Source organism: Chenopodium album, chromosome 21 (genome assembly GCF_948465745.1).
Source record: "Chenopodium album chromosome 21, dcCheAlbu1.1, whole genome shotgun sequence".
Taxonomy (NCBI): Eukaryota; Viridiplantae; Streptophyta; class Magnoliopsida; order Caryophyllales; family Amaranthaceae; genus Chenopodium; species Chenopodium album.
The window spans coordinates 2,650,415-2,666,843 of record NC_137854.1 but is presented as its reverse complement, the minus strand read 5'-3'; the positions used below and the strand labels follow the sequence as shown (position 1 = coordinate 2,666,843).

The window sequence follows — 16,429 nt, the reverse complement described above, 5'->3', positions numbered from 1 at the left end:
TGGAAAATTTTATACTGTATTCAGCTTTTGCTAAATTATTAGATGAACCAAAATTTTGCTACATAACTCAGAGAAAACGTGACAACATTTTGTTAAAAATATATCCTCAGTTTTCTCCTTCAATCCAACTACTTCCTTTTGCTTTCATCAATCCTCTACTCTCCATCAACCTTCTTACCCTCATTGCATCATCCCATCTTCCATCATCTGTGTATATATTCGACAGTGTTACGTAATGTCCAGCATTTTCGGGTCCTAAGCTAACAAGCTTTTCTGCAGCCAACTTAGCAACCTCCAGATTCTGCTGCACTTGACCGGCAGCTAAAAGAGTCCCCCATATATGCTTGTCAGGCATGATTGCCATTTTTGTGACAATATCAAGGGCCTCATTGAGCTGACCAGCGCGAGCTAGCATATCAACTAGACAGGCGAAATGCTCCATTTTAGGAATCAAGCCAAAGTCGCCAGTCATGCTATAAAAGGCCTCAAGCCCTTCATTAATAAGACCAGAGTGATTACAAGCTGACAGAACTGATGTTAAGGTTACAGAGTTAGGGGAAAGACCGGAAGATATCATTTCTTTTAGAATTTGAAGAGCAGCCTCTCCTTTTCCGTGCATTGCAAACCCTCCAATCATTGTGTTCCATGTGACTATATCTTTCATGGTCATGTTGGAGAAAATGAGTTTAGCAGAATGTATAGATCCGCATTTACAGTACATGTTGATCAAAGCATTCAAAACAGGAACCACTGAACCTAAGTTGTTCCTAAGAACATAGCCATGAATCTGTTTGCCAGGCTTCAGATCACAAATGGGCAAGATTGTTGATATCGTGGTCTGGTCATTCTTGACCCCAACAATTTGCATCATACTGAAGGTTTCAAGTGCTGAATGTCCCATTGCTAGATCAACCAAACCAAGTATCATTGCATTCCAAGTGACTACATCAGATTTGTCCATCAACTCAAACACATTTCTCATATCATGAACTCGACTGCACTTAGAGTACATTGTTAACAATGCAGGTCCACAGGACTTGTAGAATTGGGAACGAGAATGAGTTTTCAATCCATAGGCATGAATTTCTTGGCCATTTCTTAGAGCCCTTAAATGCCGACAAGATACCATTGCACTAGACAAAGAATCTAAGTCAGGTATATCATTTATAAAATTCACCATATCTCTAAACATTCCCAAGGATGCCTCATGATTTCCAATCCTTGAATAGCCAGACATTAATGTTGTCCAAGAGACAACACTCGGTCGTGCAATCTGCCTAAAAACCTCGAGTGCTTCATCACATAAACCCATTCGACAATAAGCATCCATTACTGAATTCAATGTGACTATGTCAGGTTCAATACCCTTCCTTCCCATTGACCCATATAACTCCAATGCTAACTCTAGAAACCCATTAGCCACAAAACCAGAGATCATTGCATTCCAAGACAACAAATCTCTTACGGCCAAGTTATCGAAAATCCGCCTAGCACTATCAACCTCCCCACATTTCGAGTACATGTCAATCAATGAACTACAAACCTGCAAATTTAACTCAGTTCCACATACAATAACCTTTTTATGAATCATGGCCCCTGTTTTAAGTGTTGACAGTTGAGCACATGCCCTCAAAATCTTAGGAAAAACATACTGATCAGGCAACACACCCTTAAATCTCATTGCACCATATACCTGCAAACATACTGAGCAAAAAGTCCATTTCTTGAGTAAAATGCAAGGAGAGCAGTCCAAGCAAATACATTTGGTTCAGGCAATTCATCGAACAGTTTCCGGGCATACCCCAGATGATCACATTCTGCATATGTTTGAACCAATTTGGTGGTAACATAAGGTTCATGATGCAGCCCATGTTGTATGATTTGCAGGTGGGTTTGTTTGGCTTGAGCTAATGCTCTTGAGTTGCTGCAAATTTGGAGAAGATGAGTGAGTTTTGAAGAAGAGAGATTTGGTGTTGAAAAAGATGAAAAATGTCTTACAATAAGCCATATTTTCATCTAAATTGAGATTTCTCAAAGAAGGATAGTGGGTTACTGGGTTTGGCCAAGATTGAAGGTGAAATACCATTAAATCTATAATGGTGCTAAATAAGGATGAGATCTTCTAAAGTGAGGTGTAATTAATACAAATTTTATGCCTCTTTTACATTTGAACAAAATAGAATGCTATAGCAAAGTAAATAAGTAATGAAAAGAGTTGTAAGGAATTGGGTGTGAATTTTAAATTACGTTTAATAGACCTGACAAAACTGACCCGACTTGATTTTTTGACATCAATCTTAAGATTTGTAAGTATTAAAAATCACTTGTCATAAATTGGACCCAATCAAGTTGGCTCATATTAATCATACAGTGCCTTTTTGGTGCAGCAGGCCACATGGTGTGGCCTACTGCCAAGTCAGCAAAAATAATGGGAGTTACTGGTATTGTCAGGGTTACTTGTATTTTTCAGGTGTTACTTGTATTTTTTTTTTTTTTCAGGAGTTCTTTGTATGATTACTTATTTAGGGGTTACTTATATTTTTTTTTTCAAGAGTTACTTGTATGGATTACTTATTCAGGGGTTACTTGTATCATTTAGGGGTTACTTGTTTTATTTTTTTCATGAGTTACTGATTACTTGTATTTTTTAGGGGTTACTTGTTTTTTTTTAAGGGGTTACTTGTATGGATTACTTATTCCGGGGTTACTTGTATGATTAATTATTCAAGGGTTACTTATATGAGTTACTAGCTTATTTAAGGGTTACTTGTATGCATGGGTTACTTGTATGAGTTACTTATTCAAGGTTACTTGTTCAAGGGTTGCGTGTACGTATGCCCTATACCAAACCAGTAACACCCTACAAGTAACCCTGACCAAAATTAGTAACACCCTACAAGTAACCCATGACCAAAACCAGTAACATCGTACAAGCTAAGTAACTCTTGAAAAAAAAAATTGTATTCTGGGTTACTTGTAGGTGTTACTTGTAGAATGTTACTTGTATTCTTGGGTTACTTGTATGGAATACTTGAATGGGTTGAGTAACCCCAGACCAAAATCTCGTACCAAACCAATAACACCCTACAAGTAACCCCTGACCAAAACTAGTAACACCAATACAAGTAACCCCATAATACAAGTAATACCTACAAGTAACTCCTGACCAAAACTAGTAACACCCATACAAGTAACCCCAGAATACAGGTAACACCTACAAATAATCCATGACAAAACCAGTAACACCCATACAAGTAATCCCAGAAACAAGTAACACCTATAGTAACACCATACAAGTAACCCCTGCCACACCATGTGGCCAGCCGCATACAAAAATTTGTGTTAATCATATTATCATAATAAGTTTATGAACCATAAATTTGAATATGTTTGTAAAAAAAAAAATAATAATAATTAATATGCCCCAACTTAAACCGAAAATCAATCCAAATGATTCTTCACCTAAATATAACTTGACTTTAACTCTATCCAATTTACGTGATTGTCACCTTTAAATTCAAACAAAGGTACAAAATTTTCAAATGGATGGCGATGTAGCATCAATACTATATACTAAAAGACACACCAGCAATGACACGTGTCATTTCCTGGTGTGTCCCTTATCTTTTTATTTTATTTTTTTTTTTTGAAAAAAAAGTTATATAAGGAAAAAACCTTTTTATATATAAGTAATAATTACATATGAAATATACTAAGTAGAAGATTTGATTTAGCTTTCCAAAAAAAAAAAAAAAAATATTGACAACTAATAAGTTAAGCAAAAAAATTAAAAATAATATTCTTAACATACAAGTAATTTGTGACATGTGGATGTGGACAATTTTTTTAAGGAATGAAAGACATATTATAAATTATATGCGTTTATTACAAAAAAAATTTATATATTAAGTTCTTGATTTTTTAACCATGTAATAGAAGCTACGGGCTTAAATAGTAAAACGTGAATATTAAACCAACAAATAATATTTTGATCATTTTTTTTTATTTTGTCATGTTTTTAAAATCAATTATTGAAAAGTACCGTCCATGACACGGGAACTAACCTAGTTAGATCATTATAACTCACTTTTGTAGACAAAGTAGGAATATAATTTCATCTCACTTGACCTTCATGATATAAGTCCATATAACACAAGAATATCTAAATGTAAGCATCTAACTCTCCTTGCAAAGCTGTTCAATGTTACATGTTTGTGAGAAATGATCATTGAGTGCATGAGGTATATGAATCATGCATTTGGAATTAGGAAGAGTACTCTCGTTCCCGTCAAAGGAAAAAAAAAAAAAAAAAAAAAAAAAAAAAAAAAAAAAAAAAAAAAAAAAAAAAAGGAAGAGTACTCTCGTTCTAGTCTCTAGCTCACGCTTCTCCTTTAATTCATTTATTTCATCCCAAGGAAGAACCTTATATTAGTCTTGCGTATTTTGCCGATTTGTGTTACAAAACAAAGAAAAGTGGAGTATATAATATGATATGGAGTAACAGAGTACACAGATTTCAACAGATTTCAAAACAAACACTCCAGTAACAAAAGGTAGAGATTGAAGAGAAACTGTGCTACTAATCCTTAATCTATACAAGAATGTTGGCTATAGAATCAATTACCAACAAAAATTGGTCACAATTTTGGGGGTAAAGTAATAAGCTCCTTGAAATTTTCTACCAAAAAATAATACAGCTCTTTAAGCAGTACTAATAGAATGAATTCAATATTTAATAGGGAAAAAAAAAAGACTATTCAGGGCAAGAAGCAATGAGAACAGTAGTAGATCAATAGAATATCTCTTTTTTTCTTGTCAAGGAAATTCTTTCCCGTCTAGTCCTGTTGCTCTTTTCTCCATTTGCTGCAAGATCAAAGCCAAAGAGCGAGGAGGACATCAGCTACAACATTACCAATTTGGCTAGATCAGCACTGAGTCAAAATCTCAGCTCCATCTTTTGTAATTAAAATTGTGTGCTCAAACTGTGCTGAGAGGCTTCCATCTTCAGTGACCACCGTCCAGTTATCATCCCACATAATTGGATTATAACTACCCATTGTAAGCATAGGTTCTGCAATAAAACATAACGCATGAAAAAATTGAACGATGAAGGTTCAACTTCAGTAAGAAAACTTTGAAGTGAGGAAAACTTAATTGAAATACAAAGACAAACATGATCAACTAGTGCACCGAGCAACCTACAGTTCTTATTCAAACCAAAATGAGATGGTCATACACTTATACCAGTTAATCATTCTACTTTGGGATAAGCCATTGGGTTATTTCACCTTGACTAGTACAAGTTTTCATGGTCCAGGCCAGGTGTGCCTATAAATCTATAATCCTAGACAAGTATCCCAAAAGACCCAATTAACCAGGTTAGGCCTTAAGGAACTCTTCGTGCTAAAGCTGGTTTTGTCATGACCCACCCACAGGCTTAAACAATGAGCTGGTCCCAGGCCAGGGCCATTAACCAGGCTTGGGCTAACCCAGTTATCAATATATATATGTGAAATTGCAAGTAAATTTACATGAGCAATGAGAAAGTACCAATAGTGAAAGTTTGGTTCAATATCATGCGCCCTCCATCATTGTTCCCTGCAGTACAGAAAAGATATCATTTCTTCCCATTGTTATATGTTAATCTAATTAATAATCCCTCGAAAGCTGGAAACTAATATGATAGGAGGAGTTCAAGATGATTACTGCAGTGCAAAACAACAGGATCGGCATGGAAAACACGACCAACACCATGGCCAACAAACTGACGTACAACACCATATCCATATTTATCTGCATGGTCACTACAGTGAAAAGATGCCAATTTGAGAAATATAGATACACATTTGCGCTATCAGGTTATACCGGACAAAATTTGACTGGTCCATAATAGCTTTTGACCTCAAAAAGCAAATCCATACCAGGAGAAACTCATAGTTAATCAAGCAAACTTTTCAAAAAATTTCCCCATGCATCGGAGTGAGGACTAGGAAAGCAAAGTAGCAAACTTTTGCCTAAGTAAACATAACTCAAGATGCATGATGGAACATGGTAATTTAGACAAGAAATAAGTCTTACTGTATCGTTCTGCCAATTCTTTTGTACTCTACTCCTGGTCCACATATTGCAATTGCCTTGTCCAAGCATTCTTTCGTTACCTAAGAAATGAACAATATTATTCAAGTGTTGCAAGTTAGTCCATACCTTTGTTAGAATGGCACAGAATTCAGAAATCTATGCTAAGATACTACCTGAACCAATTTTTTTGCTTCCTCATCAACCTCCCCACAGAAGAAGGTAGCAGAGGTATCACCATGATAACCCTGCTTGACCAAGAGCAAGAATTAAATTAAAATATATGATATTGCAGTGGACAAATATAATCCTCAAAATATTTGTGCCAAGAGGCATAAACACAATGAAATATCATAGAAGTCAAAAAAAATAAAAAATAAAAAATAAAAATAAAAAATAAAAAAAATTAAAAAAAAAATAAAGAAAGTCACAAAAGAAAAAATTTGTTGCGAATGGCATAGAACATGTACATTGCAAAAATTACACGTTCATATTACTCATTAGCATGCCCCCAACCTCTCAGTAAATTTTCAGAAAAGGAAGCTTTGCTATAAGGCATGCTGTAAATTGAAATCCACCATATAAAGAGCAGGAAGCCTTAGCATAAGACACAATTAACAGAAAAACCATTCTGCAGTTCCATGAATTTTGGCTTTATATTAAAATAAACAACAGTATGTGAACAGCTAGAAGAATAAAAGAGAAGTACTAGGTTGCTTACATTCAGGTAGGCCGTCACATCAATATTTATTATATCACCATCCTGAAATATGCACATTTGTCACTACTTGATAAAAGGGAAAAGGTGGGGACAATGTTTATAGCATTTCATGCAGAACGAACCTCAAGTGGCCTTGAATCTGGTATACCATGGCAAATACATTCATTAACTGATGTGCAGACACTTTTCGGAAATCCACCATAGCCAAGAGGTGAAGGATACCCTCCATTGTCAATAATCATTTGATGAACTGCTTCATCAATTTCATCAGTTTTCACGCCTGGCTGTGGATTAAAATTATAAGAACCATGCATTGGGGAGCAATCATCTAGAAAACAGATTCACCTACGACATTAACAAAGTTCAGAGAAGGCAAATTTTGTAAGTAACATGCACCACGCTGTAAATAGTAGTTACTATCTTTTTAAATCCATAGAATAACCCAATAATATGATTGTCATCTTATAATTCTTCGTTTACTTTGGAAGGGAGGGTGACGGGAATGTCTAAAAGAGGGATCCGAGAGAGACAAAAATAGGGGCAGGAACAGATACTCAGGTAGCGAGAGTGCATGCATGAGCACTTTTAAGTCCTACACATAAATATCAATCACTTGATGAGGTAAGAGCAGATCAAGAATCCCCCTCCCCCCCCCCCTTCCCAATCTCACCCTGCCTATCTAGTCTCCATAGAATGAATCTTGGAGAGAAAATTTCCAGTTTAAAAAGTCCAATTCGGCCAAGATATGTTGCAGCTAATCAGGAAAGACAGAAGATAATAAGCTTAAGTGGCTAACACAATCCTTTGATTGTGACAAAATATGATCGCCCACAAAGTTTCACAGGAATCAGAAGATTACGCACTACGCTACTGTCAACAAATATAATCCTCCCACAAAGTTTCACAGGAATCAGAAGAGTACGCACTACACAGACAGAAGAACAAGTAACACTAGAATTTAAAAGACCGAAAGCCTAGCACTAATACCTTGACTAAAGTGCCTGCGTATTCAAGAACTTGAGCTGCCAATCTCCCAGAGGCTCTCATACATTCTATCCCCCTCTCATCATGCACCTCAGGTCCACATGCTATTCCCGGAGGACTCCCAGTTTTTACATAAGGTGGTCTCTTTATATGAGATGGAACAGGTCTAGGAGGAGACACCTTACCAGGCCTCAAAGGTTTACGTTCTCTTGTTGACACTTGATCAAGATTTCTGTAAGTGTACCGGTGAAATGGTCGCCCCCAAAAAAAAAAAAAATAATAATAATTATTACAAGGAAAAAAAATAGAGAGAAGGACTGAAGGAAGCACACCTTCTGTTGAATAAGAGATTGGTCAAGCCAGAGAGAGATTTTGGCAACTGCATAGAGACATTTTTTCTTCCTACAAAAAATAAGTTTCCAATAAGATAAAAATTCAAGACCACCAGCAATATAATCCAGCAAGTACCAGCATGCAGTATCTAGAGAATTAAGCAAGGGCCTAAAAATTTATGATTGCTGCTTACAGCAGTCATGTAATTTTCACAGAATGTAACAAGATACCTAACCTGAAAACAAAAAAACACACACACACACACACACACATTGAATGCTACACTCCTTTCGGGCTTTCATTCATGTGCAAAGAAAAGAAGTATTATGAGTATTTGTGTATTTTTTTAAGTCTGCACAGATATAACTTGGTTACTTAAGCATTTATGCAACTTTATCAACTATAAAGGCCTCTAATCCGTTTGCAACCAAATCAAAATAAAAATTACTAGATCACTTGTGACACCTTCTTCCACATTTCATTTGTGCCTTTGGCTTGCTCGCAAGATATTCATTGAGGACCACAAAGAGTGATACAGCTCCACATCAAATAAAAATCTTACAATACTGAAAGTCCTCTCTTCTATTTAATTCAACTACAAAAAACATGGGAAGCTGCTACATTCCCAAGCCAATGTTATACCACCCACTTCCACATCCTTGACCTCAATAAAATCTAATCACAACAAAACAATGGTAACTAAACTTCTAATTAGAAACTATCCTACATCATTAGTCATTAACAATAATGATACAGAACCATTCAAAACCCAAGCATCTAAGGACTCATGCTCGAGACACGACAAGTTCCTCCCAAATATCTGCACTATTGCCAATACTCAAGAAACTAGGGTCAAACTCCTCAAACTTAAGACCATAGCAAAACTGCTGATCTCAAGATATACTCCAAAGTCTACATACAGCTCCCTTTTGCTTGGCATTTCATCCAAAGTTCTCCAATATCAATAAACCATCAATAGCAATATTTCTATACATAACTAAAGAAATGCAATGTAAAATTTAACAATCTACAACTCACTTGAATTGAAACTAACAGACTTCATTTGCCATATATAATCAAACATTGCAAAAATATATCAAAAAAAGTAAAATCAATTCAGCAATCATATTTACACAATATCTGCAAAGAGAATACTGCTGATTAAACTAATTCAAGTGAATCAACCAACAATTAAGCACAAAAGGATATATAAATCAAATCAAATATTCAAAATAAAAGCTGAAATATAAGAATTGAAGTGGAATCAGTAATTAGGTTTAGCAAAAAGACAATGAAAGGAAAAGACAAAGTGTACCTGGAGAAGAGCGGAAGAGGTGGTGAAGAGGGTGTTGAGAAGGGTGGATTAAACGGTCGCCGCCGACGAAGGAGGAGAGAAGGCGTGACTGTAAACTTATGCTCCCCGCCATTCTCTCTCTCTTTCACACTCGCGTTATCTGTACGACTCTACTCTTGTCTTCCTCAAATGAGAGATTAAGGAAATTTTGGATTAATTTTTATTTTCACCCTTTTTTTGCGAATTTAGTCTGGGAAAATTTTAAAACACATTTTTAGGGTTCGTTTGGCATTGCTGTGGTTTTCTGTTTTTTAGTTTTTTGTTGTATAAAAGTATATGATATATGTCACATAATTTTCTCAAAAAAAATATATGTCACATAATGAATAAAAAAACTATTTAAACTTATTAGAATCATAACAAATATGAAACTGACAACAAAAAAGTGGAAACACCTTTTTCTTGTTTCCTGTTTTTGGTTTTTAGTTTTCAAAAAAAGGGAAACAGAAACAAGTCCACAAAAACAGCGTGTTTTGTGTACAACTAGTCTACAAGATTGAAGTAATCCGTATAATATTAATTGAGAGCCTGTTTACTTTAACTTAATTTCAGTTCAGCTCCTAATTTTCTTTTACTCATAAAATATTCATTTTAGCTCAGTTTAGTTCAGTTCAGCTCAGTTCAGTAAATGTGAACAAGCCCTGCGTTTGTGTCAGGCAATTTACCACTGTCGTCTCATGGATGAACATAGAAACAAGTCCACATAGGTATGACTTTTTATAATGATTTTGGAAAATGTAATGGTGTTGATGGTGGTTTAGAACGGAGCGAATGTTATGTTTCTCCATATTGGTTTTGGAGAGAGAACTTCATGTTTGACACATCAGATTTAAAACCAAAAAAAAAAAAAAAAAAAATTGAGAAATGGGCACATCGGATTTACTCATATAGTTATATGTTAAAGAAGGTTATTTCTACTCACAATTTCTTACTAACAAATATTTGTAATAATAGTGTGATTCTTATCTGGTGGTTGTTTTTTTTCATTTGAACGCAATTTTTCTTACAGACAAATGTTTGTAATCATAGTGTGATCTTATCCGTATGTGAATAAATACAAAGTAGATGATTACATAATAAAAACAAGGATCAATAATTCTACATAATGGTACAACCCTTGTTATTTTACAATCAACAGACATCTTCGGATCCTTTATTCTGGAAAGCAAGCAAAGGCTCACAAACTTTACTGCTTTACCTAAGTCAACAATTTTTTTCTGAAACCTGAAAATAAAGCAACAACACAACCCAAATAATTCAGGCCTATGGCCCAGCTTCTAGTAGCAGTCCCCAAAGGTTTTGTATCTACAGCAGGCCCTTTTGCCCATCCTCTTCACGCCCGAAAAAAATAAATAAATAAAAATATTCAATTAAAATATCAAAGGCCGCAGAGATTGGTTTGGCAAGGGAGTTGTTTCCACTTAATCAATTGTATAGGATCCATCAATCGAGCAGCTAAAAAGTGAAAACATTGTTCATCCTCTCTCAACAGCTTAATTATGAAGTAGGCAATTTAGATGACTTTAATTGTTGAAAGTTTTGTTCAATATAAAATAGGAAAGCATAATGACATTCTATGGTAGATTAGTATTGCCATAAATTAATATCTTAATTACGATAGTACAAAAAAAACTTTAATTTAAGAATGTTTTTGAGATGTTGTACTAGAAACCTGGATTCATCAAAGAGCAAATATGTCAATTAATTTTACAACAGCCTTCCATAGTTTAGGCCTTTAGGGAATTAGGAGAGTCAAATTTATGGTTTTAGACCGACCAAGTAACATTCTACAATTCAAGGATTTCAAGCACATTCTAAATTAGAGTTGCTAGCTGCTGTTATGACAATATAGTACATAAATATAAGTGGTGACACAAAGCCCGACATAGTACAATACATTTGTTCTATAGCCCACGTGATTTTGACCCCTTCTCATGCTATACAAATCATCTTTATTAATTTGGCATTAAATCATCAATCATCATGCAATCCTGTACTCCCTTGTACATTCATACATGGCTACTTCACACAATCACACTTATTTGTGCGTGAACGGACTATTTAGTGTATCTTAATGATCAATTCGAAAGATGGTAACCACATAAACACATATTTTCTACATCCAGATGTGAGTTGTTGTATATAAACAACGAGTGATTTTTTATCTTAGTAACCTTAAGTTTATTTGAGAAGTTTATTACTAATCTCTTCACAATATTACTTGGTTTTGAAATGAAATTTTATTGTCTCAAACTCTCCTCCAGGTCCTGTTGTAAAAAAAAAAAAAAAAAAAAAAAAAAAAAAAACACTCTCCTCTATGTTAGATTTCTCAAGAATCTCAGCCGGACCCCATTTCACTTGCTCAAAAAAGCTTACATACAATGTGTAAACTGAATCATAATCTAATATTTAATACGCACAAGTTTTTAATTCTCCAAATGATATTTGCATAGATGTCCTAATAATTTGGGAGCTAATGAGTATCCAAGAGACTAAATGATTGAACCCTTAAGAAATTGATGTAGTTCCAAACATTTATGTTTGAATGGAATCAAATAAGGACATGAGTAGGGATCTTGTGGAATATAATTTTAAGTGTAGGCCATCTTTAATAATGCAAACACCTTTTGTAATCATGTACAGTCCAATTTAACACAAGGAAAAAAAAAGAGAGAGAAAAAAGGTAGGAGAAAAACAAAATAAAAAAGTAAACATAGAAAAGTAAGAAAGTCCAATTTTTTTAATTTATATTTTTCAAAAAATAAAAGCAATTTTTGGATATAAAGTTAAAGGCTAGCTTGTTGCCACCAAAATTGTATTGATATGTTAATGTTTAAGGTCTCATCACTAACTCTAGTTTTCCGAGTTTAATTAATTAGTTAATTAGCACACTATCAATGGGACACTAAGGTACGGTCCATGTGATCTTGTTTATTGCACTTTTACATAATTTAATTAGTTTTTACTTCACATCGGATTGGAATCTCATGCTTTCCTTATTCGTTTGATTGATAATTTTAAGCCAATCATCTTTTGGCTTTGTTAATGCCCTTTAATTTGATTTTTTTTTTACCTGTTCATTTGATATGTTGCTTTAATATACCATAGTGATTATGTTAAAATTTTACCTTGTAGTACAACCATAACTCATAGGGTAGTTGTATGCTTGTATTGAGAATTTTCAAAAAGGTAGTTTGAACGGTACGTACTAGATAAAAACCCATACATAGGTTAGATTATGTGTCCAACCATTAACACTATGCCATATATACAAGAATGTTATACTACACATACGTATATAATAATTTTACAATCTGTAACATATACTCTGTAAGCAAATATTATTAAGTATAAATTAAAGTAATGTTTTATGTAGAGTACTTTTCAAGTTCAAGGTATTTAAAGGGTATTTTTGGTTTGGAATAGGGTATATTCCTCCTATTCCTAAATAATGTGCACTTATGGCTTACTTGACAATCTCTTATAAAATTCGCTTTCTTGATATGGTAGTTTGAAATTGATATTTTTGTCCTTTAAATATGTAATAATAATTTATTTATTTTTTTAAAAAAAAAAAACTAATCCAAAATACGCTTCATTAACTCAAAATAGAGGTGTAGAAAAGTTATTAGAATAAAGACAAAAAGAAAAGGGGGAAAATAGAGGAGTAACTGAGTAAGATGTTTATGTATTGAATTAAGTGACATAAATGTACAAGCATTCAACTTTATATTTGGCGCAAAAAGTATCAATTTCAGGGTACATGCTAAAGTAATCACTTTCTTTCTCACTGTGATCTGATGATTCTGATCTTTAATTTATTTTTTAAGGGTTTTTAATTCTTAACTTTGCCACTGAAACCCTAAAATATTTAATCTTAATTGCACTATCTATTTACTAAGGTACTGTATTGAACTTTAACAAAAGTTTGGCAAATTAAATAAAGTAAAGTAACTAACAACTATCATTAGGTCTCAATCCTTGTATTAAAAAAGTGGCGCCACAGTACACATAATTACAGATTTACAGCTATGCCCTATTTTTTTTATACAAATAATAAATTAATTGCTTTAATTTACCACTCAAAATATTGCAATATGCTGGTGTACAATAAATTTGAAAGGATAGTATATGGAAGACCATAGTTTTTTTTAAATTTTTTTTTATTTTAATATTTTTGGCATATGAAATAATGTTGACATGTATATGCATGCATGTATGTTATAAAGACTGGACCATGCATGGTCCATGCCAATTGCATTGGTACCGGCCGGTTCCATTGGCTTTACTTAATTTTAAAACAAGTTACTTAATTGATATAGACATGTTTACAACAATTACAAGGTAGCTTAGCTTCATAAAGATTGAAAAGTTTTGATAATTGGTTCATTATGTCCGTGTTGTGAATGTTTAATGATTAATTCATCTCTAAACTATTAAATATTCTTGAATGGAATTGGATTTTCCAGCTAATGTCTCCTTCATTATAAAAGATTATATAATTCATTAGTTAGGTGCAAATAAATAAGGTGTATGTAAAAAGGTATGTATATGTAGACCCTTTGCTTTAGAAAAATTTGTAAACCTCAGCTTTTAAAACACATACTCCGTAATTCATGAAATAACACCGTTATACAACATACGTATGTGGTGTAAGTCTTTTTGTGAATAAGTATCATGACTATGTAGTATGACCGGAATTCGATACAAAGTTACCAAAACTAATTCAACCCATCACAACCCAGACATAAATACTTTCAACTTAAAATCATGAATCTAATCTCACACATTGCATGCATCTTGCATTTTTCAACATACATGCAGTGTATATTTCCTAGTATATACAGTAAATTAAACTTATAATTTACAATTTCAATATGGTATCATTTGTAAAATAGTGAAAAGGAAAGGATAAACAATTCGATCAACAATTTTATAATTGGTATCACAACAAATGATTAATGGAATCTGGCATTGTGCATGTGTGAGTTTTCATTGGGATCTCATGCTCTGAAAAATAAAGAAGATGAGAGAGAATGTATGTTTTACGACCCAAAAACTATTAAAAGCTTTCTCTAATTTGCTTTTGGACAGTTTTTTTTTATAAAGAAAATCAGAAAATCAGGCTACACACCTAAATACCTTTACCTACAAACAATGCAAAAAACAAAAACAAATGGCGTCCAATTTGTAAGTCTGCCAAAATGCATGCACTGAAATCTTTGTTGATTCTACATCCTTTGAAACTTCGAATAAAGTACTTTATTTTTATTTTGTTTAGTTTTAAATGTATAAATGCGTATGTAATTACTGAAAAAATCCTATTTATTATACAATTAAGTACCTATATTATTATTCTCGTAAAAAAAAAGGTACCTATATTGTTCCATAAAAAAAAATTACGTTTATAGTTAATTTGTGGTTAATTAATTTGTTATGATATGAGTTGGCCACATTATTTAAAAAGTTACTTGTTTAATTTAATTTATGCAAAGTAATACTTTGTGAAAGAGAACTTTTGATACGTCATTTTCCTATGAAGCTGGAATATTTATTATCCTTTGGCTCTAACGACTTAGGTTACTTTGTACGGGTATACATGAGCCTGTTTGAATTTTTTTTTTTATTTTTTATTATTGTAGAGTTTAGTAAATATAGAGATGACAATGGATTAAGTTTGAAGTGAATCTTCTTAATTATAGATTTACATATGGAGTAGGATATTTTATTTACTTGGATCTAGGTTTGACCAATCGAAATTATTGGACCCACATATTCAAGTATTCAACTCTAAACTAATTAGATGGATCAAATAGATTTAGATACTAAATTTTAAGAAATAAAGCATATGGGACGACATGAACTACTGCAAAAAAATAGATGTTGACAATTATAGTTGCTTTCAAATATTCTACTAAGGGCTTGTTCACATTTACTTAATTTCAGTTCAGTTCAGTTCAGCTCCAATCAGTTCAGTTCCAATCAGTTCAGCTCTTAATTTCCCTCTCACATAAAATATTCATTTCAGCTCAATTCAGTTCAGTTCAGTTCAGTTCAGTTCCAATCAGTTCAGTTCAGTTCAGTTCAGCTCCAATCAGTTCAGTTCAGCTCAATTCAGTAAATATGAACAGACCCTAAGTGTTAGGAGTGACTTGAGTTTTTTCTTTTCTAGTAGGTAAGAAAATAACACCCTACCATATCAAAGCCTCTTACATACATAATAAGTCAATCCAGACTAGCAGGATACTAGGAAAGACCCTTTGGGAATAGGGGGAGGAGTAAAGAAATCCCGACCCCATATATCCCCAAGTCCATTCTCTCTTGTAGAGATTGATCCCACAACATCTTGATTGTAAGATAACAATCTTTATGCTACACTAGAACAAGTGCGTTCTACTTATTATTTTGTTGTTGACATATTCATTTTGAAGTAGCTTATACCCTCTTTAATTAACATACATGCATTCCCGGTACAACTACTTGTTAAAACTATGTCATCTAGCTCTTTGGTAATTAAAATTATTGCCGAACACCCCCCACCCTAATTGCATTTTTGAAGAAAATAGCTAGACTGATAGTACTATTTATATATACGTAGTATAACTCTTCTCACACCCAAATTGGCGAAAAACCAGCAACAAAAAACAGTGGAATTGAATTGCAGCAACAAAAACAGCACAGTACATAGCACAATTGCATGCATAGATCATTATTGTACTTTGATAAGATTAAGGACGACGTAGGTCCAACATTGCTGAAACTTGAGAAAGCTGAAGGATGTACATGTACCATACTAGTGGTATATTTTAATTAGTCGTATAATATATACAGTATAATAACTAGTAACTATTTAATGGTTAGAAAGTCTCCGACTCTTTGGTAAATTTTGGGATAACACGTGAGATGTTGCTCCTTTTATAGTTCAACGATAAACGGCTTACTAGTATGTTTATGGGAGTACT

General features: G+C 33.5%; 1 protein-coding gene and 1 pseudogene across 1 annotated transcript; both read right to left on the bottom strand.

The window, feature by feature from the left end:
- Positions 1-106: 106 nt before the first annotated feature.
- LOC145602650 (pentatricopeptide repeat-containing protein At5g39350-like) lies at positions 107-2,085 on the bottom strand (annotated as a pseudogene).
- A 2,404-nt stretch (positions 2,086-4,489) lies between these two features.
- On the bottom strand, positions 4,490-9,615 carry LOC145601003 (methionine aminopeptidase 1D, chloroplastic/mitochondrial-like). Its single transcript, XM_081656902.1, has 10 exons — positions 9,429-9,615; positions 8,113-8,182; positions 7,784-8,012; positions 6,919-7,080; positions 6,797-6,838; positions 6,252-6,323; positions 6,079-6,158; positions 5,707-5,804; positions 5,551-5,598; positions 4,490-5,071 (listed from the first exon to the last, which is right to left on the bottom strand). The coding sequence occupies exons 1-10, from the start codon at positions 9,538-9,540 to the stop codon at positions 4,926-4,928; spliced, it is 1,059 nt and encodes a 352-aa protein (XP_081513028.1). The 5' UTR covers positions 9,541-9,615; the 3' UTR covers positions 4,490-4,925.
- Between the last annotated feature and the right edge of the window lie 6,814 nt (positions 9,616-16,429).

Excerpts from the sequence above, each read along its gene's own strand:
- LOC145601003 (XM_081656902.1), bottom strand. The coding sequence starts at position 9,540 with ATGGCGGGGAGCATAAGTTTACAGTCACGCCTTCTCTCCTCCTTCGTC. Across the intron at positions 6,324-6,796 it reads ATGTGACGGCCTACCTGAAT|GGTTATCATGGTGATACCTC; the intron begins GTAAGCAACCTA and ends TTGGTCAAGCAG. Across the intron at positions 6,159-6,251 it reads AAGCAAAAAAATTGGTTCAG|GTAACGAAAGAATGCTTGGA; the intron begins GTAGTATCTTAG and ends TTCATTTCTTAG.